The sequence below is a fragment of the Cebus imitator genome, unplaced genomic scaffold, assembly GCF_001604975.1.
Source record: "Cebus imitator isolate Cc_AM_T3 unplaced genomic scaffold, Cebus_imitator-1.0 Scaffold42, whole genome shotgun sequence".
NCBI lineage: Eukaryota > Metazoa > Chordata > Mammalia > Primates > Cebidae > Cebus > Cebus imitator.
Window position 1 is genome coordinate 2,547,352 of NW_016107357.1, and position 23,232 is coordinate 2,570,583.

The 23,232-nt window shown below is 32.8% G+C and overlaps 1 protein-coding gene and 1 pseudogene across 3 annotated transcripts in view; one reads left to right on the forward strand and one right to left on the reverse strand.

Moving 5' to 3' along the window:
• The window catches only part of LYPLAL1 (lysophospholipase like 1), a 38,821-nt gene extending 15,845 nt beyond the window's left edge, over positions 1-22,976 (forward strand). For all 3 annotated transcript variants that reach the window (XM_017526320.2, XM_037737706.1, XM_037737705.1), the window contains exons 3-6: positions 3,455-3,624; positions 20,609-20,724; positions 21,586-21,822; positions 21,861-22,976. In XM_017526320.2, the coding sequence (XP_017381809.1) occupies positions 3,455-3,624; positions 20,609-20,724; positions 21,586-21,810 (511 nt within the window). In that variant the 3' untranslated portion in view covers positions 21,811-21,822; positions 21,861-22,976. The remainder of the gene's footprint in view (positions 1-3,454; positions 3,625-20,608; positions 20,725-21,585; positions 21,823-21,860) is intronic.
• LOC108302599 lies at positions 10,186-11,396 on the reverse strand (annotated as a pseudogene).
• Positions 22,977-23,232: the final 256 nt, after the last annotated feature.

The following is a 23,232-nucleotide window of genomic DNA, read 5'->3' on the forward strand; positions in this document are numbered from 1 at the left end:
TATGGGGTTGTGGGATAATTTAGATGCCGTAGGAGTACTAGTATAGAGTCGGTGCAAGATTTTATCTTTTCTGCACCAGTTGAAAGCCTGGATAAAGAGCAATGAAGGAGAAGCTCAGTCTGCAAAAAATCAGCCCTCCTCGCAGCTTTATGTCATAAAATGTTAATTCTCAGACAATAATGCAATATTAATTACAATTCCAAAAGGATTCTTTGAGGATAATTACTTGAAAGTATTTTAAAGTTTACTAAATTTTTTGATAAATTTCTTTGATAATGAAGAACAATAGATGCCTGCGAATAGCTAGGGCAAGTATGAAAACACAGACTAGTAGTAATGACGGTAAGGAGAGGGGTACTTACCTTATACAACTTCGAAACATGCTCTAAAACCACTGTAATATGATTAATGTGATACTAACTTAATAGATTAAGGAACAAAATAGATCCGTTCTTAACAAAAGCACTTCATCTTAATCACAAGACATAGAAAATTGTTTGAGTGACTGTTTACCCGCCGCAAGTAAGATACAGATCTAGTACGATTCTAGACTATTAGAGGGAAGTCAGTTCATTATATATAGCATATGTCTTAGGTCTTAGGCCTTAATTCTCTCACAGAAACCAGGTTTAAGGAGACTAAATAATGCAGAACTATTATGTGGCAAAGCTAAAATTTCACTGTTCTCTGAGAGGGTGTCTTCCTCCCTCCCTCCCTTTCTCTGTCTTTCTTTTAATAGCACAAGCACAATTGACTATCCTATGGGATAAATGAATTTGAATCCTTAGGTTACCCCATGTATGAAATACCTCCAAAATTCAAGGCTTAAATGTAAAACTGAAAACAAAAATCTTAAAAGAAAATCTGGGCTTCCATATATAAAACATGTATGGATTGCCAGGAGCTTCCTAAGCAAATCTGGAGACCCAGAAATTTAATTTTTTTAAACGACATTATGTCAAATGTAGAGCCTTTTATCCAGACCAAAAAAAAAAAAAAAAAAACCCTTAAATATGTAATAACAATATTAATATTCAAAATAGACTTGGAAGAAAATACTTGAAAGAAATGTAACAAATATTTGTTAATAATAGACAAAATACTCTTTTAAACAAGAGAAAAAAATGAAACCCCAATAAGAAAAAAAAACAGCAAATAACATCAATCAGCATTTCCACTTGTGTGGAGTTTCAGAACGGGCAAAAGAAATCAATATTGATAGACTAAGTTAGTTGCCTGGGAAGTTTACAGGAGTTGCTTGTGAAGGGGCATGATGGAATTTTTCAAGCAAAAGGAATGTTCTGTATCATTGTGGTGGTTGCATTGTAAAAAGTAACTGAACTATATGCTTAAACTGTGTGTAGTTCAATATAGTTTAAATATATATGTAAATTATACCTCAATAAAGTTGATTTTAAAACTTCAGTTGATGCTCTTAAATGGTTAACATTTTCATATATGTCAGTACCTACTGCTATTATTTCTCTGGGCAAAAGGACATTTCACTACCTTTCTTGTAGAAAGGTGAATTTTTACAACTTTTATGGAAGCAATTTTGAGACATCTATTAAGACAAAAATTGTACCTTTTAATCCAAGCTCTTTCTTGACTTCCATAGGAATAAAAGTTCCAGTAGATAAAAACATGCATGTATATGTTTAATGAAGCATTGTTTTTAGTGGCTAAAAGCTATGTACCAAATTAATGCCCATTAGTTGGGGAATGGCTGATTAAATTGTGGAATATCCTTATCATAGGGTATAATATAGCCATTAAAAGGGTAAGTTAGCATTATATCTGATGGAAGGATTTCCATGAGAAAGTGTTGAAGAAACAAAGCATGATGTACATAAGAGAATCAGATAGGCCACTTTATTCTTGAAAAGCAAATAGTGCTCCAAGAAATAACCTGTAAATATGCATGTTTATAATGTGTAAGAAAAACATTGAAGAATACATTTCAGATTATTTACACCATTTACTGAATATAAAGAACAAGATGTGTGAGGGAGTTGGAGAGAAGAGGAGGAATGGAGAGATGGGTAAAAAATGAATAAGATTTATATTAAAAACATCTAAACAATGTATATATGTGTATATATAATCTCATATCTTAAACATTTTATTTATCTGCATAAGCTTAGGGAAAACATTAAGTTTTTATGTACTGACTTTTAGAGGTATTAATCATATCCGCTTAAATTTTTTAGAAAACATGTTACAAAGTAATGTTTATATGATTCTATTTGAGTAAATAAAAGATACCCTGTATATGAATTTTTGTTAAATTTTAGTGAGCACAACTTTCTTGTTTCCAGGTTTCTTCTTCAGTTTCCCTGAGAAACTTTCCAAATATTCCAAGGAGCTTGACGCCTAAGCTCCTTAAGTGGATGTCCATTTATTTTGGAATGTTATGATCAATCTAGAAAAATAGTGTAATTCTGTTCCCTTCCAGTACACCCATGAGTCCTAAAGATTATATGCATCCCAAGGCCAATGACAATTGAATATTTCTAGCTCCTTGGATTTGCCGAGGTTTTACTTCTGTTTTTCACTAGAGAAGAAGTACAAAAGCATGTTCAGGTCTCACCTGTTGTCTTTTATCCCTCTATTTTTCTTTCTCAATTTAGCTGCACATTGTTTATGCTTTTACTGTCACCTACTTTGGTAGGTGACAGTATACAGCTAAATTTGAGATGGCAAAGTAGTGCACGTATTGGTATGGGAAGAATCCTGTATCTGTGTTCATCAAAGGGAAATGTTACTTGTCATTGGTTTAGAGTTCTTTCAAATTACTACAGGTACTTTTGTCACTGGTTATGTTTTCTGTGGCACTCTATTTTTCATTATTACATGAGGAGAAAGCAGGGCATGCCAAGGGATAACCATTATCTTTCGTACAACTCTTCTGTTGTACAAATGTTTGGAAAACTTTTGTTCTCTGTGTTTTTCTACTGTATCCCTTGTGCCTCTCTGTTTGCCCACAGAAATCTCTGAGATTTTTTTTGTTCACCTTTTATTTATGTCTACAAACATAGTACTTGAACACAGGACCCCCTTTACTCCATTACAACCTGGAATATCTTGATAGTGTGTATGTCTGTGCATGTAAGTGTGTGTATTAAAAAAAAAATCAACATAGTATTCCAGAGCATGAATATACAATGAATGGGTTAAGATTTACTGGTACTGTTAACTGTTCTACCTCTTAAAAGTTGGAGGGAGTAAGTAAAGATGATACGAACTGACATTAGTAAATTTTAATGGATTAAATATAAGTATAGGATAGTTAATGCAGTGTATATGGCAGTATTTTTAATATGCATTGAATGTATAAAACTTAGAGGAAATTGAAATCATTTATTCAAAACACTAATATTTTGGGAATTAAAGCATCCATTTTCATATTCCCTTTTCCTTTCTTCTCTTTTTTGGGGGGGCGGTTGTTAAATAGATCCTATACTCCTATGAAAGGAGGAATCTCCAATGTATGGTTTGACAGATTTAAAATATCCAATGACTGCCCAGAACACCTTGAATCAATTGATGGCATGTGTCAAGTGCTTACTGATTTGATTGATGTTGAAGTAAAAAGTGGCATCAAGAAGAACAGGATATTAATAGGTAAGACTTTTAAATGTTGGTAATTTATAGCTCTTTTCACTTTTGTCTAATTCTATACATCAAATCTTACTTGTAATATTATTATTATTTATTTTATTTTTTTCTTTGAAACGGAGCCTCGCACTGTTGCCTGGGCTGAAGTGCAGAGGCACGATCTCGGCTCACTGCAATCTCTGCCTCCTGGGTTCAAGTGATTCTCCTGCCTTAGCCTCCCAGGCAGCTGGAACTACAGGCGCCTGCCACCACACACCCAGCTAATTTTTTATATATTTTTTTAGTAGAGACAGGGTTTCACTATATTAGCTAGGCTAGTCTCAAGCTCCGGACCTCATGATCCACCTGTCTCAGCCTCCCAAAGTGCTGGGATTATACAGGTAAGCCACTGCGCCAGGCCTGGAACATTATTTAGAAGCACTTGTATATCATTTGATGCATTCATAGTTTCAGATAAACTTTACATATTGAGGATTTCAAAGATATTAGAATTATAAACAACAGCTCATAAAACTTTTAATTGATTTTCTTTTTGAGTAATAACAAATTTTGAGAATCTTGTGGCAGTTAAAATTTTCCTTCTAGTTTAATTTTCAGTTAAGAGATTATTTAAATTTTTAAAACATGTTACTTCTATTACCTTAAGTCTTACAAGTTTAAACATCTATTGCCATTATTAAGATATACAGTCAAAATATACCATTAAATTTGTGAAAATTATAATCTTCAGAGTTAATCTCACAAGAATAAAGTATTAATCTCACAAGAATATTTATAAGTTTTCCTTAAACTTGTCTTTAGCAAACCCTGTTTTTAAGGGAATAAAAATAACTTTATATAGGCTCTTTATTCCGCTTAATACCTTTGTTCGGTTTCTGTACTCAGCATATACATAAATTATTAAAATCTCTTTTTCAAATACATACAAAAGTGAGATTGAACATGTAGAATGTGAATGGTACAGGACATATTTTGGTGAAAGGGTTTTATTTCCAAATGTAACTATTTAACTTATAATGAATTATATTTAATTATGAAATTAAAAAGCAAATTAAGTATTATGTTCAAAATAACATTAAAATGTACATTGAAATTCTTTATAGATGAGATTTGAGTAAATGAATAAACTTTTTTTGTGTTTTTTGAAATAGTGTCTGTTGAGTTATTAGAGACAGCATGATATAATTGATAAAATCCATTCTATTCTGTCTTGGTTTTAGTTTCTGCTTAATTAAAAGCAGTGTGGCCTCTAGCACAGTCATATCACCTTTCTGGTCCTTAGTTTCCTCATTATGTTTAACTCTATATTTCTGTGTTTCTATATGTTTCTGTGTTTAACGTTGATATTTAACTCTACTAGAGATAATTTGGAGCAGTATGAGAGGACTAGGAAGAGTATAGGGAAGGGAAGCCTGACCTAGTCTAGGGGATTATGAAGTAGTTAGAAGATAGAATTCAAAATATGTGAATCATATATCATTCAGTTATCATTCAATCTTTAGAAAATACTTTTTAAGTCTCCATTATGTGCCATGCAATATTATAGGTATTCAGAGGGACACAGAGATAAATAAAACAAGAACTATCTGCTTTACATATTTCTTACAACTGGAAGGGCCGATGAGGTTCTTAAAGTGGTAACTGTAATGCCAGCCAGGCTATGATGAGTACTCTAATGTGGTATAACTAATAGCTTTTCAAAGCAAATGATAGTGTATATTTCTTTTTATTTCTAAGGACCTATCACAATGCCTGGCACAGAGCAAATACTCAGGAAATCTGTGATGAATAGCGTGACCTGTTAGGTAAATTGTCAGTTAGTACCATAGGAATTCAGAGGAAGAAGTAGTCATGCATTTGGGGCTCTAAGAGAAAGATTTAATAGAAAGATGGCAGTGCCATTTAAGATGCAGTGGCATTTAAGATGCACAAATTATTAAAATTTTAATTATTATAGTGTAGAATTCTAGGTATAGGGAATGATATGAACAGTAAAATAGAAGTAGACAAAGTAATGCTTGTTGTCTTTGTCTGTCTGGACATTAGTTTGCTGACACAAAGTTTGTGTCCAACTAGAAAGTACCTGTTGACTCTGATAACCACAGTAAGAGACTAGAACATGATGGCATAATGGTGACAAAAATGGGTTCAAATCTAAAGTCCACCACTTCCTAATTGGCTCACCACTTATTACCTACACTTAATTTTGCTACCTAATCTGTAAAGTGGAAATAATAACATGTCTGTTTACTGAGAGATGAACAAAATAATTGGTTTATTCTAGACTCTCAGTAAATGCTGTCTTCAGTTTTATCCTTTATTCTGTAGGTATAATAGCATATGTAATTGGTAAAGGATCATTAAATAATGTCTCCGAGTCATAGTTAATTAGAATTGTACTTTGAAAACTTAATTTGGCAGAAGGGTTAACTAAAAGGATGAGAAGTCTGACACGGGGAAACTAGCTTAATAAAATGAAAGTCTGAAGTGGTATGGTGGCAATAGGAAAAGGAAAGATTAGGATAAGAAATTGCTAAAAAATAAAATTATGCAGTCTTCATAAGCAAAAAATAAAGGAGAAAATATTCTAAGTAGTACTTTTAATGAGTGTGTATTGAAGAGTTTATCACACTGAATGGTAATTGCTGTCCATTTGTCTCTTGCCCATCGTCCTTCTTCCTTCCCTGGATCCATTATTTTATCTAGTTCATTTTTCAGTACCAGAGATACTATGCATTTTTCTGCAATATATTATGTTTTAAAAACTCCTAGTATAACGGAATCAAATCTTTAAAAAAAATTAGTTTTAAGTTCCAGGATACATGTGCAGGATGTGCAGGTTTGTTATATAAGTAAACAAGTGCCATGGTTGTTTTCTGCACCTGTCGACCCATCACCTAGTTATTAAGCCCAGCATGCATTGGCTATTTATCCTGACTCCTCCTCACCACCTCCCTGCCAGGCCCCAGTGTGTGTTGTTCCCCTCTGTGTGTCCATGTGTTCTCATGGTTCAGCTCCCAACATGCAGTGTTTGGTTTTCTGTTTGTTAGTTTGCTGAGGATAATGGCTTCCAGCTCCATCCTTGTCCCTGTGAAGGACATGACCTCTTTCCTTTTTATGGCTGCATAGTATTCTTGTATATGTACCACATTTTCTTTACCCAGTCTATCATTGATAGATATTTGGGTTGATTCCATGTCTTTGCTATTGTGAATAGTGTTGCAATGGACATATGTGTGCCTGTATCTTTATAATAGAATGATTTATATTTTGGGGGGTATATACCCAGTAATGAAATTGCTGGGTCAAATGGTATTTCTGGTTCTAGGTCTTTGGTGAATTGCCACACTGTCTTCCGTATTGGTTGAACTAATTTACATTCTCACCAACAGTGTAAAAGCGTTTCTATTTCTCTTACACCCTCACCAGCATCTGTTTCTTGAATTTTTAATAATTGCCACTCTGACTGGCATGAGATGGTATCTCATTGTGATTTTTATTTGCATTTCTCTAATGTTAAGTGATGTTGAGCTTTTTTTAAATCCATAGATATATGTTTTTTGGCTCTATAAATGTCTTTTTTGAGAAATGCCTGAAGAGTCATTTATGACAAACCCACAGCCAATATCATACTGAATGGACAAAAACTGGAAGCATTCCCCTTGAAATCCAGCGCAAGACAAGGATGCTGTCTCTTACCATTTCTATTCAACATAGTATTGGAAGTTCTGGCCAAGGCAATCAGGCAAGAGAAAGAAATAAAGTGTATTGAAATAGGAAGAGAATAAGTCAAACTGTTTCTGTTTGCAAATGACATGATCCTTTATTTAGAAAACTCGATCGTTTCAGCCCCAAAGCTTCTTAAGCCAATAAGTAACTTCAGCAAAGTCTCAGAATACAAAATCAATATGTAAAAATCACAAGCATTCCTGTATATCAACAAGAGACAAGCAGAGAGCCAAATCATGAATAGACTCCCATGCACATTTGCTACAAAGAGAATAAAATACTTAGGAATACAAAGCACCTCTTAAGGGAGAACTACAAACCACTGCTCAAGGAAATAAGAGAGGACACAAACAAATGGAAAAACATTCTTTGCTTATGGATAGGAAGAATCAATATCGTGAAAATGGCCATACTGCCCAAAGTAATTTAGATTCAGTGCTATGTCCATTAAACTACACTGACATTCTTAACAGAATTAGAAAAAAAACTACTTTAAAATTCATGTGGAACCAAGAGCCCATATAGCCAAGACAATCCTAAGCAAAAAGAACAGAGTTGGAGACATCATGCTACCAAACTTCAAACTCTACTATAAGGCAGCAGTAACCAAAACAGCATGGTACTGGGAGAAAAACAGACATATAGATCAACGGAACACAACAGAGATCTCAGAAATAAGACCGCACATCTACAACCATCTGATCTTCAACAAACCTGACAAAAACAAGTCTTGGGGAAAGGATTCTCTATTTAATAAATGGTACTGGGTAAACTGGCTAGCCATGTGCAGAAAAATTGAAATTGGACGCCTTCCTTATGCCTTATACAAAAATCAACCCACAATGGATTAAAGGCTGAAATGTAAAACTCAAAATTATAAAAACATAGAAGTAAATCTTGGCAATACCATTCACAACATAGACACAGGCAAAGATTTCATGATGATGACAACATCAAAAGCAATTGCAGCAAAAGCAGAAGTTGACAAATGGTATCTAATTAAAGAGCTTCTGCACAGCAAAAGAAACTGTCATCAGAGTGAACAGACAACCTATAGAATGGGAGAAAATTTTTGTAATCTATCTGTCTGACAAAGGTCTAATATCCAGAATCTACAAGGAACTTAAACAAATTTACAAGAAAAAAAATAACCCCATTAAAAAGTGGGCATAGGACATGAACAGACACTTTTCAAAGCAGAAACAAATCTTAAATGAAGTTAAATACACAAACAAAAATGGTGGCAAGAAAGGTTACCTGTTTGAGCACCTATATTTTCTTAGAGGGGATTATATCTTAGCAGCCAGAGCGCCCATAAACCTCAAAAAAAGTCACCTGGGAGAGAAATACAACATAAAATTTAATTTTGCAATGTCTCTTAAGCCCCCCAAGCCCCAAACTTGGGGCTCATTGAATACAGAGAATTTGTTTTTCTATTGCTTTCTTCTTGAGAAAAAGATGATTTTTGAAAATCAGTGCCTTTTGATATCCTCTCAAAGTCTTACTACATTTCTTGTAAATGCACTTGATTAAATCCAGTCTCATTGACTTTTTCTAATGTTCTAGGGTAGTTTTCTGACTGACAGCATATACAGAAAGATTTCAAAGTTTATTGTAGAAAAGCCAGCAGAAATGACCAATTATAGATACCAAAAAAGAAAAAAAAAAGCTATTAAAAATTTTAAGAATAGTCTATACTTATATGCATATATGTATATATAATATATATTTTTTATATATATAATTCAGCTTTCATCATAAGTGACATAAAATCAATATCAGAAATAATTGTTTTGAAAGTATAGTTTAGAATTATAATTTTAACAATATGTAAAAATTTACAATAATTTTTATAATGATTACACATTGGATAAATATATTTTATCTCATAATGGAAATGAATATTATATAGAAGTTATTAAATAATTATGAAAATAAATTTAACATTCATTTAAATATCTGTTGCTGTTTCCTTTGGGTTCTTCCAGAATGATTTGTTCTTATTCTTTATCTTAATTGTTAAGGGAATTCAAGAAGATACTCATGTTTATAAAATCTAAATTGACCTTTTCTTCTCTTTTCATTCTAATATATGAATGTACAACCCAGAAATAGATTGCCAAAGCTATGTTTCAATATTACATGAATGCACAAATATGCATAGTAAGTAAAACTATAAGTGAACGAATTTCAGACATTTCCTGTTGGTTAAGTTGAAAAAAGGCTGAGTGCCTTTTTCCTGGTTCCCATATCCTACCAACAAACTTGAGCTTTTCACCAAAAACAGAGGTTGTTCAATTTGTGTTTTTAAATGCATTAATCTACTTACACATGGCATGTGACTATTCAAAGTATATATATCGTAATATATGAGACAACCAGAAGCTCTGGACATGAACATATGAATGATGATTTAATTAATCAGTTCTTTCTTCCCCATTTATTTCTTGATACCAAGTAATATGCGTGCTCCAAAGTATAGTCATTCAGTGAAAAAAATATATTAAATATTTCTTTCTGTTAATGAGCCAGAGGTATTAATATATATATGTGAGTCCCTCAGTTACCCTGTGCAAGGTAAATTCTTTTAGATATGATTAGAATATCTTAAGATAATTGGAAACTTCTGTTTTGTATCTTTTTTCTGAGGTGAAATGAGATACTGTACAGACAAGAAGTATTAGTCTATTCATGAATAATCAACCTTTTACTCAACTTTAATATTGTGTTAGTCTATGAAAAAATTTTATTACACTTCTTTTTAAAATGGGGAAAAATTATACAAGTAATCATGATCAAACCTCTAAACTGGTTAACACTGATCTTTTATTATTGCCTTCAAGTATCCAAGAAGTTCAATTTAAGGTCCATCTGAAGGAATTTAGCAAATTTCATTGGCCTCACATAGAAGGAGCCATCATCTTTCATCAAGAGGTCAGTACCACACACATCCATCCCCAGGATATTAAACACCTGGACAGCTAGCAGCTTCCCTTGTTTACTCAGTGAGCACATCATCTCCACACCACCTAGTGAGCAGTTGCTTTGCATCCTTCTGTCTATGGAACAACGTAACATGGTGCCAACTGTACCGCCTCCCATGACAGTGGCACATACATCCTGTCCATGAAACTCTTCGACATACTTCTGGAACAGGTATAGAACTTCATGATAAATAAGATGGCTTAGATCAGACAAATAAATTGTGCTTATCTCGAGCCAATAAAACAGCTTTACCTCTGTGACCCCATGTATTCTTCACTACCACTGGTAGCTCCAGTACTTCTCCTTCATCAGTCGTTTTAGCAACATTTTCATAGCCATCTTAAGAAAAAGTATCTGGCAGAGGAACACCATGGCCAGTCAACTCTTGAAATGTCTAGGACTTATTAGTGCATTTCAGGATGGCTTGAGGTCAGTTCATTAACTGGCATCTCTCTAGATGGTGCAAAACCTTGATGTCACCCAAGGGGTTGATACTCTCACTGCCATTATGTGGGATAGGCAATTGATCCTTAGACCTGGTTTCCTTGCTTGACTATCGGCACCACCTCATCCATCACTACAGCCCTAAAGTCCAGTTTCTTCTCACAGCATTTGGCCTTCAGCGTTCATAAGATCTCTAGGGGGTGGTCTACCTGATGCTATGATCTGTCAAAAACCACAGCTGGCAGCCAAAGAGCTACACATCTTGATCTGTTTGCTCTTTCTTGCTTGAATATAAAGTCTTGATTATAGAAGATACTATAAAGGATAAAGGAACAGCCAGGTAAAGAGATATGTGTGGGAAGGTCTGGAAAGGTCCTGAGCACAGAGGCTTCTGTCTCCATGGAGTTGCCTCCTGGCACATGGCGGCAGCCCACTAACCTGAAATCTCTGGATTTTCTTAAGGTCTGAGAGCCAATATGAATGTTGAATCTAATTTTATTTCATTTTAAAGCTAACAATTCTTTCACTTAGCTGAACATTTTTAAGACTCTTGATACGTTTTATCAAATTCCTTTCACAAAAAGTTATACTAGTTGATACTTTCATCACCTTTAGTAGAATTAGAACCATATTACATTGAATATATGGTCTTGAAAAAATTTTTTCAAAATAAGTATGCAGGAAGTGTTAACTAATTTTAATTTGTGCTTAATTTATTATTTTCAGTTCAATGATGTTTGACATAAAAGGCTTTTTAAAAATCTATGTCTTTTCAAATGATTTCTGAGTTTAGGTTTTCTTCTCATTAGAACTTGGGTGAATATTGAAATAAATTTTCTGCTGGTTTTTCTAGTATGGCTTTTTTTACACTGCATTATCTGACACATGTGGAGTTTATTTTTGTTTCTTTCTACCATATAATGGAAGACTAATTATTTTCTGAAGTACCAAGAGACCCTTGTTAAAGACAGTCTTATTTATATTTCTAAAGCAACAGTTATATGGTCAGGATTTTGTTAAGGCTCTTTGGATTTATGAGAATAAAATTTCTTTTTGGAAGATTTTTTGACTATTTTGAAATTATAAAATCTAAGATTTATTTTATATTATCAAATTTTAAATGGGGGTAAAACGTTTTTTGTGAGATAAGCTAATTAATATCTATAAAGCCTTTTTTTCTACATTGAGATACAGAAACAGACCACAAAAGTGCAAATACAGTCATGTTTGTTTTGGTTAACTGTGTAGTTCTTTAACAAGCCCGTGAAAATAAATCTTCACTAAGGCTTACGGAATTATACACATGCCACAAAACACATGTTTCTTGACCTCTAATACTATGACCAAACATTAGTCCTATTACCCCACTTTTCATATGCTGGATTCTTCACATACATTAGTTATTGATTCATAGAGCAAATAGTACTAAAGCCTTTTGTTGCCGTTGTTGTTTGTCTTAGTAATCTAGCTGAATCTCTCATATATTTGGAAATATGGTACAAGAGACAGTATCATCACTCTATTAGAGATGATTTAGGATTATTGGTACATGTGTTCCCTGAGTTAGCACATTTAAATTACAAATACCCTTAAGCTGACATCATATAATATAGTTAAGAACTTGGGTTCTAGACCCAGAATGCTGAGTTCTAGTCTTACATTCCCTACTTTGTAGGTGTCCAGTCTCCTTAGCCTCTGTGTCTTGGATGATAGTAATAATACCTACCTTTTAGAGTTGTGATAGTTGAACTAGTCAATTTGTGTGATATACTTACAAATGTGTCTGACACGTAATGTTGAAAAAGTTTTCCTGCTGTTAATACTTTATACCAGCCATCCCGTGGTCACCTAGATGGCAGAAGGACACACTGGAACAGTGGTACCACTTGGAGACTTACAGGTAGCTCAATTGTTTCTTCCCTGCCAGCTGCTTGGTTTTTTTTTGTTTGTTTGTTTGTTTTTCCAGTAGTATATGAGCTATGCTTCCCTCTTTTTCATTGCTCCTAGCTTATTTAAACAAGAGTTACTGTTTGGCATTTTTCTACTAGCTTTTATACTTGTGTACAATGTCTATTAGGGTACACTTATAAGTCAGATTTAAGTGCTGTTCATAACATTTTAATAAAGGAGGGATACAGTGGAAAATAAAAGAAAAAAAATGCATATGAGATTCCAAACAATTTTTATTAAGTATGCACAACCCATAGTGAGGAATAAAGTTAGATAATTTTGTTTTTTGAGACAGAGTCTTGCTGTGTTGCCCAGGCTGAAGTGCAGTGGTGTGATATAGCTCACTGCACCCTCAAAGTCCTGGACTCAGCAGTCCTTCTGAATCAGCCTCCCGAGTTGCTAGGATTATTAGATGCATGCTGCCATACCTGGCTGGGTTTTTATTTCTTTATTTTTTGTTTTATGTAGAGATGGGGTCTCTATGTGTTGTGCAGGCTGGTCTCAAACTCCTGACCTTAAGTGCTCCTTCTGCTTCAGCCTCCCAGAGTGTGTGTATTACACCTGTGAGCCACCATGCCTGTCCAGGCTAGGTTGCTATTACAAATTAATTATAATGTGAAAAACTATCAAAATATAAGATTGAAAAGAAAATATGAAGGTAATAGGCCCAAAAGTTGTTACTCTTATTTATTTTGTTGAATAATCTGTTCAGATATCTGATTTAATATAAGATAATATGTCCTAATGGAACCCTGTCTCTGAGAGTGTAGTTTCATTTGTATAACTTTATAAACAAAACTACTCTCTATTTGATGTAGATAGGAGCCCATTCTTTCTTTGTGGTTTTATTTGATTAGTGGTGTTTTGTTATGTTGAACTCGGTTTTAGAAACAATTTTTTAAATAGTATATGATCTTCCACCTTTTCTAGGTAGTGAGATTATCTTATCTTAGATCAAAAATGATACTTCTTTCAAAAAAAAAAAAAAAAATGATACTTCTCACTAAATTTTAGTTTCAAATTATCAATAAAATTTTAAGTGCTGGAGTACAAAAGACACTAAGAAATTTACAGTTTAGTAAGGCAGATATGGAAGTAAAGTATTCTAATTCCGTGGAGGTACTATTGAAGAACAATGTAGAAGGTGTAGTACAGGCAGCAAGGAGAGAAGTAAATCTTTCTGGGAGTTGGGAACTGCTTCGTTTAAGTGGCAGCTGAGTCTTAAAGAATGATTGAGAGTGTGACTGGTAAACACAGAGAGAAACATATTCATGAAAGAAAGCAAGGGACACGTTAAATCCTCCCAGGAAATAGTTTAGTGTACATCCCAAACCCTAGCATCACTGAATTATATACAGGGAATGAGTGATACGATCAAATGGGCATTTTAGAAAGATTATACTGACAACTCTGGAGGGCTGACCAGTCAGTGTGAAGGCCAGGAAAACAGCAGGAAAGCAAATGCAATAGCTCTAGTAAAATGATGAAACGCTAAACTGACCACTATTTTAAGATTTGAGAAATACTAGGATGAGTAAAATTACACTTAAAATTTTAATTGTCTTTGGGGTTTAACTATGAAGACTTTGTTTTCTAAGTTTTCTGTAATGGATATGTACTGGTTTCTTAATAGAAACAATTAGTAAACTTTGTTAAGATAGGAAGAACTCAGCAAAAGGCTCACTACAGGGGATGCTCAATTAAAGGGGGTTCCTTGGAGACATTCATGAATCCTCACTCTGTACATTAGGAATATAAGAAAAATGTAGATTTTTTTGAATTTATTTTTGTGTCTTTATGTTTCATATGATTCTACCAGAGGTTAAGATAAAACTTAGGGAAAACAGGCAATAAAATAGTGACTTTTAAGTTACTTTTCAAAAGTTGGCAATATAGTCATTGACAGAACCAGGATTCAAATTCTGTATTCTAAGAAAATTATTAATAATATATTATTCTGCCTTCTTCTGGCTTTATTAACATATTAAAGTGTCCAGTGTGCAGAATGTAAGCATTTTATTGTTAGTATATTCTCTATCACTGTTAAAGCTTGTCTGGAACTTTTCATTTCCTTCTAGTTTGTTTCTGTGTAAGACAGAAAACTGGAGGAAGGTATATCATTTTTCCCTTGTGTATTGTTGTGCCTAGAAAGCATATGTGATAGTGATAGCCTTAAATTAACTGCATCTTTATTCCACTGGATAGTTTTTAAATTGCCATTATATATCAGTGTTTTATATTTAGATAGTGTTTTAAGTTCTGAAGTTGTTTTCACATACGTTAGATCCCTTGGGCCTTGCAGTGGATCAAATAGGATATGATTATTCTCATTTCAGTGGTGAAGAAACTAAAATTCAAAGAGATTCCTGGCTAATAGAGAGTTGGGACTAGAACCCAGGTCCCCATAATACCTTCCTTTATTGGCCACTAGGTGGTGATAATTTGTTGTTAAGAGAAAATATTGATATAATTTAGGCTTAACTTAGGTCTAGGTTGTATAAAACCTGACAAATGATATGAACAGATTTATCAGAATGTTGAAAATATGAGCATATTTTCAGAATTTTGAAGCAGAGAGAATCCGTGCTTCTGAAACTACACTTGAGTAATTTATGTGGATAATCTAAATACCCATCATGACGGGAATGGTTAAGGGAATTATGGCCCATTAATAGAATTGAGTATTATGTAACCATTAAGTACGATATGTGCACACACATAGAAGGCACTCAGTAAGTATGTTTTCAATTAAAAATAATTATAAAATTTTGTAATTCTTTAGACTTTCAAATTAGTATACATGAAAGAAAAAATTTTACATGTCGAGCTAGTTTAACGGTTAAAATGAAATTTAAGAGAAAATGTCACAATTATCCTGTACAGTACAAAATATTGTAAAATTTTGTACAAGAAACATTTTGTACAATGGGTGTATATTAATTTTGCAATAAGATTAAAAATAAAAATAAATGAAGGGATAGTTGGAATTCCCAAAATGAAGTCTAGCACCAAAATTTCCAGGCTACCTTTTTCTCAATTTGTACACAATTTTTTCTAAAGCCCTGCTGGGAGCTAAAACTTCAGAATGATAGCATTCTTCTACTTTCTTTGAACATAACATGTATTTTAATTAAACATTTTATGTTTCTTCAACAACTAGTAAGACTTTAAAGGCTCTGGACCATTGTTCTAAGAGTTTTCCATAGAGGAAAATATATATTTTGTTTATCCCACAAGTTTTGTATGAGAGGAGATATACAAATAAGTATGTTAGTCATAATTTCTGTATTCCCAAATATGAAGAATAATTAAAATAGTACATCAGTTAAGTAGAGGAGCTGTTGAAAGTTAGAATGGTAATGGACTTTATTGTATGTTTAAAGTTCTTTTCAGTTGATAGCACACTTTAATTGTAAGTGGATTTTTTTTTTAGGATTTTACTTTCAGTTTGATTATCTTAATTTTCCCAATATAGTCTTTTTATAGATTGTTTCTGTTTTATTTTATATAAAGAGCTCATAAAGCCAGGTTTATTATTTTTTAACATGTTTTATTCAGCTTGTTAATCTTAAGTGTATGTTGAAATGTTAACTCTTGACATTTTAAATACTTTGCCAGCAACTGTAAATATCCGTTATAATCATTACCTACAATGGATTTACTATTTTGGTATTTACTTATTGAATGGTAGATTTTATATCATTTTTTAGACTCTTAGGTGGAAAATTGAATTCAAATAACTAGTCCTTTGTGTTAAATTTTCTTCTGTTATGAAAAAATACACAAAGTCCCTTTTCACAGTAGTGTCCCATGCTAAAGGTCATTGTATTGTCAAAGACGGCTAGTGAGGAATTACAGATTACCTCACAAAATCATAAATGGGAAAGGGACTTTAGATTAAATCTTAAAATAATAATATTCCAATGAGTATATTTTTCTTCATTGTAACTTATAAGAATTGAACATGAAGTTAAATGTCTGCTGGATGCATTTATGTGTGTTCATAATGACATTTTATGAGAGGGAAATGTTTTCCTTCTCTCTCTCTTTTTTTTTTAAAGTTGTTACCATCAAGGGGCTCTGAAACTACAAAAAGTGATTACATTCCCTGGTCAACAAAAATGAAGTGTTCGTCACTTAATATGTAAAATGTCCTTGATAGGTATGCTTTTAAAATCTTTTTTTAATCTAAGTTTTTGCCTACTAATCTATTTTATTCACATTTTATCTTTTAATGATCTTTATGTTAACCTCAAAATTACCTATGAAATACTAACTTTATTTTTGCTTCATTTATACATTTTGAAGCTTTTTTCAATCATTTGTACAGCTTACATGATCTAGAACTATGGTAGCCACTAGCTACATGTGGCTCTTTAGTTAAAATTAAATAAAATTTAAAATTTTGTTCTTTGGTCACACTAGCATATTTCAATATTAATTAGTTACATTTGGCAGACACATATTTCAAGCTCTTGAATTTTTCAGAAAAATAACAACTTTACTCCTGCAGCCTTGGTATCTATTGTGTATGGATTTTTCTTTAAATCATGACTACATTTTCACTTTTTGTTTTTACCCATTATACTTAATTTTGAATTATTTGCCCACACAGCTGTGATTCTAGACATCTGATTTATGGCATTAAAGCTTTTAAAAATTAGACATATGCAGTGAATTTTTTTTTAGTGGGTCTGGGATTGGGTCTAAAATCTTTTAAGAGGTCAGATTAGGAATGGTGGCCCTGGAGCACACTACTCATTTGTTCCTTGATTTCCTAGGTTTTTTTTAAGCTTTATTTTATATCAGACTAAATCACCAAAAACCTGTATTTCCTGATGATAAATGTTTCTCCTTGCAGAGATACTCTTATTGAGTTACAGTTATATTAAGTTTGTTTAATAAATATTCATTAAGTACTTTCTATGTGACAGGCACTGTTGTAAGCATAGAGGAATATATTGGTGAATAAAACACAAAAATCCCTGCTCCCATAATCTTTAAATTCTAGTGACTGTTAAGTCTTTATGTCCCTGAATTTTATGAAAAGAATCAGCAGCAGAAGTGGCTGTATGTGGAATGTCTGATTTTGAATTTTGTATTTAATAAAGTTATTAAGGAATTAAATGCTGAGAAAAATTTCTAGTATGACTTGTTATGATTCCATCTCTTAAAGAATATTGCCTTGCTACAGAGAAACTGTTAAATGCCCAGTTGCACACTTAATTACTGCCCCCACCCTAACATCATGGTCTTTGAGTCTTTTTTTGTTCTCCGTGTCTCACTCTTTGCTCAGATCCCATCTTTTCCTCTCTTACATCCCCTCTCCCATTTTTGAGGTGTAGTTTTCTTGTTAACAGTGTGTTTGATTTTAAGCAACCCAAAATTATTTTGTAAGTAAATGGGCTATAAGGAACAGAGGGGAGATTGGAAGAGATGAAGGAAGTAAGTGTTTGCTAAGATCTGTACTGTGAACTTTCAGGAAGGCTAGAATTGTGTCTGAGATACAGGGATTCTTAAACTGAAAGTAGATTTCTGTATTTACAATACATTTTTAAAGCTCTTGGAATTTCATTTTTATAACTGATTATTAAGTATTATTTAAAAGCTTGATGGAAACTCTAGAGATTATCTAGTCCATCTTTCTAGTTTTACTATAAATGAAATCCAGCATTTTAATTAATTTACTCAAAGACATTCAGCTAGGGAGTGTCACAGGGGGACTAAAGTTTCCTTATATTAAGCCTAATGTTGTCTCTTTGATAAGTTTAAGAGGTATTTGTAAATTACTACGTTCATTAGAAACCTATAACATATGGTTTCTAAATATTCAGTTAAACTTTTATTGAGTTACTGCTACATGCAAAGCATTGTACTCACCACTGGGCATGTAAAGTTGAAACCAACTCATTAGTATACGTACACCAAGAGGGCAGAGAAGACATTTTGTTCAATTAATCATAAGCACTTAATGAAAATTTGATTATTGAAGAAAAACTTTCATACCCTTAAGGGTTTCAAAATCTGAAGAACTGATTTATATTCAATAAATTAAATCTTGATAAGAATTTTATTTTAAAATGTGTTCGCTTTACAACCCCATGATGTTATTACAGAGAAAACTTCAGAAGCAGAGAGAGATCTATAACTAGAATTGTGACAAAAAAAAAAAGAGAATTCTTTCTGTGTACCTACAATAAATGTTTACTAGAAATACTAATTTTGTATATTTACAGCAAGCTGTTCGTATCCAACTGGGACATATCAAAGATTTATTAATGCACAAATTCATGGATAATGTAGCCCAGTGGCTTTTAACCTTTTGGAGAATCTTATGTACATTTGGAAATTTTACATATAGTGTTAAAATGCTCATGTTCCTTTCTCCCTCAACATCGTTTATGAACTTCTAATTAGATGTATCTGCATCTGGAGTTATTAGGAGGTATTTTGAAAGAGTCTTTTAGGTGGCTCTTGTCCATGTGGACTACTGCTACTGATGATGAGACCCTATTATTTCTTGCTGGTATATTGAAAATCACAGATAACTTTTATTCATTATTTACATAGTATGCCCTTTTTTAAAATGTAAACTTTGCCAGACTGGTAATCCTCTCTCAGGTATTGTATTCTGAGTCCAAAATATTATTACTTGCCTACCCCAGATAAAGTAGTTCTATTTTAATAAATATCAAGGAATGGTAGAAAGGATATTAAACTCTGTTGCATAAGATCTGAATTCCAAAATTACTATTAATAGCTCTATATCTAAATAATGGGCACAACCTTAAGCAGGTCACCTAATCTCCTTGGGCCTCAGTTCCTTTCATGTATAAAAGATTATTGTAGTAAATTCAATTTATAGTCTCATAAGAGCTCAGCTTTATATTTCGTTAAGTGAAAAAAAAATGCAGACTGGAAATTAGGAGATTTGAATTCTACATCAAAATATATTTTTGTATTTTCATGAATGTGTGGCTACATGATTAACATTCTATATTTATTTTCTCATGGAATGTAATTAGATGTCATTTAGCTTTCTCTCAAGCTTAGGAAAGTCACACTGAGTCAGTGGCTTGTTGTCAGCCTTGAAATCGCCATTCTCTCTGCTGACGTCACCTCACACACCTGTCTCCATATTCTGTGTTGGATGTGTTTCCTCATCAAAGTTCTCCTGAACAGGAGGGCCTGTGTATTTTAATCTGTATATGTGACTGACATAGAGTTTGGTACATTAAAGAGACAATAACAGTTTGACTAATGTTTTTTTTTTTTCAAACTTTGGTTTTAAAAACTACATATAGACATGCATGTTTTATTTTTATTATACCACCATAAGTTAGTTTCCAAAATAATATTGTAATCCAAAAACGTGTTAACTAGCTCCCCAAATTTTATATCATTCTTCCTAATTCAGAATTCACTAAGCATCTGTTTTATACCAGATACTAGAAACATAACTCCTCGTGGAGCTTACAGCTTGGCAAGTAAGACAAAAAGGTGCAAGTTATTAATTGCAGTGTGAGGATTTCTGTGACTGTAAACAAAATATAAGTAGATATTGAGTATTAAGTAATGCTTGTAATATGACTCATTTTGAATTATGATAGATATTTTACTTGATGAACATGATATATTTGTTTAGTCCTAGCTCCTTGTATAGCACAACTCTCTTTACCAGTGGTGACATCGATGAAACAGGGTTATTTATGCATCACAGGCCTTTTTCTATGAGACTTACAGGAGACAAAATTTCTTTTTAGCACTCTATCTCTTTAAAGGTCTCTAGATATTTTAAAAATATTTATGGAAAATAGTTATATATCCTAAATTATTTTATGCATTCTGCTTTTTCTGTTAAGTGTGTTTTTGCTGCTTCTAGGAGGATTTTCTATGGGAGGATGCATGGCAATGCATTTAGCTTATAGAAAGCATCAAGATGTGGCAGGAGTATTTGCTCTTTCTAGTTTTCTGAATAAAGCATCTGCTGTTTACCAGGTAAGTTCCAGATTTAAAAAAACAAACAAAACTGAAGAAAAAAGAAATATATACATGTTGAAACTAAAACAAAATTGGTAATAAAGCTGTAAAAACACATACAGCTGATGTACACTTTACGTAAATTGAGCATTCCTGGAATTCATGGCCAAATAAGTCATAGTGATTAAATTCCAGCTGATTATTAATGTTTTGGAAATGCCCTGTACAAGAAATACTGTTAAGCAAAATGTCAAGGAGGAAAGTATAAATATGTGTGTGGTTGTGGAGAGCATATATATAAATTTTATACGTATTAAAACTGCATGATGGTTATAGCTGGGTTTGCTTATTGCATCATGAACATAAAACAAAATCAATTACATAGTTGAGAGTTCTTATTCAGCAATATCCTCACATATAAATATGATGCAACTTCAATTATAATGTTACACCTTCAATATCAGAAGTGGAGATGATAAAGCAAATATAGAATAGAGAACTAAAATGTAATTGTCCCCTTGGTTGTACCGTAGCTCTGTACTACTCCCTCCTTCCACATTGTATGAAGAGGTCTGTCTTCCCAAGTCACTCAGTTTCTTCAGGAAATGATTTGGCCGTTTTTGAGACATCCTCTGTAGAGTTAATGTAAGTGACATACAGCTACAGCTTAAGTGGTGCCAGGAACCAGCTAAGCCCCTAGGCCTGGCCCACCAGTGTATACCTCAGACAGCACTACCTCTGTCTGTTGTTCTTGTGTTTTTTACCCCATTAGTTATCGAAGCCTTGGTAAAATTGGAATTTTCCTGGTCTCTCTGATTTCTAAGAATGATCATAGATGGAATTTCTTAAACTTTTCTGTCTTTATATCTTCTTCTCTAGGCGCTTCAGAAAAGTAATGGTGTACTTCCTGAATTATTTCAGTGTCATGGTACTGCAGATGAGTTAGTTCTTCATTCTTGGGCAGAAGAGACAAACTCAATGTTAAAATCCCTAGGAGTGACCACCAAGTTTCATAGTTTTCCAGATGTTTACCATGAGCTAAGCAAAACTGAGTTAGACAAACTGAAGTCATGGATTCTTACAAAGCTGCCAGAAGAAATGTAAAAACAAAAATGAGTGAATCAAGAGTGATTGTTAACATACGTGTAATGTCTTTGTGAAAAGTGATTTTTACTGCCAAATTATAATGATAATTAAAATATTAAGAAATCTCAATTTCCTGACTTATTTATTATTAAAATGCTTATCACTCTACGTAGAGAGTAGCTAGTCTTATTAATGAAAATCAATAGACAAACATCTGTGCATAATTTTTCAGACTCAATTCTGCAAATATTTGGAAACCTTTTAAGTATTTAAATGTTTAAATTTTTGAAATAAAGTATTTTTAACTAATATTAATAAGGACAATGAAAAAACATGAAAGGACTTAGGATAGTGTTATTTTATCTTTTCTACAACTTTATTTAAATTACCTTTCCAAAGATATTTGTGTTCATGTAATTTTCCACAGAATAACATTAATACTCTATAAAGCGATTTCACATTATCTCATTTGATCATCACAAGAGCTTTGTGCAGTAAGCTGAGTAGTTGTTATTGGTATTTAATAATGATGATAGAGGGGTTAAAGACTTTCCCACAGCTTCCAGGTCAACACAAGAAATTCAGGTTTCCTGATTCTCAGTGGAGCTCTATTCCTTGTTAACCCAAATTGCTGCTCTGCTTTAGGTCTTAATCTTATCTGTAAAATGATACTAATAATACTTATCCTATGGGATTTTTATTGAGATTTAAATAAATAAACAAATAGCTGAAAACCAGTACATGATAAACACTCAATAAAGATTAACCATAAGGAGAGTCATCATCTGGTTCCAGGAATATATTGTTAAATAATGACTGAAAAATGAAATTGTATTACTTCAATGAAAATACTATAAATAATATTTTCATATATTAGTTGGTTCTCTCTCAGGCATATATCTCATTTTATTTGATCCTCACAACTTTTTAAGTTTGGTAAAATGTACATTATCCCTATTTGTGTAAATAGAATCATGCAATGTCTGCCCGCTTGCATTCAACAAAATTATCTTGAGATTTTTCCATGTTGTGTGCATTAATAGTTCATCTGTTTTATTGCTCAGTAATACATTGTGTGGATGTATCACTATTTGTTTATATATTCACCACTGACAGATACTTAGGTTGCTTCCATCCAATATGAGGCTGTAATAAATAAAGCTGCTATGAATATTCATGTAAGAGTCTCTGCGTCGACCTATGTGTGTTATTTTTGTTTGGTAATTAAGTAGGAGTAGAACATCTGGGTTATATTTTAGGCATACTTGCAACCTTCCAAGAAATAGGCAACTCTTTGAGAAAATAGTTGTGCCATTTTACACTCTAGCAGCAGTGAATGAGACTATTATTGCTCCAGATCCTTGCCAACAGTCATTATGACTCATCCTTCAATTTTATCTATTCAATAAGTATATAGTAGTAGTATATTGTGGCTTAATT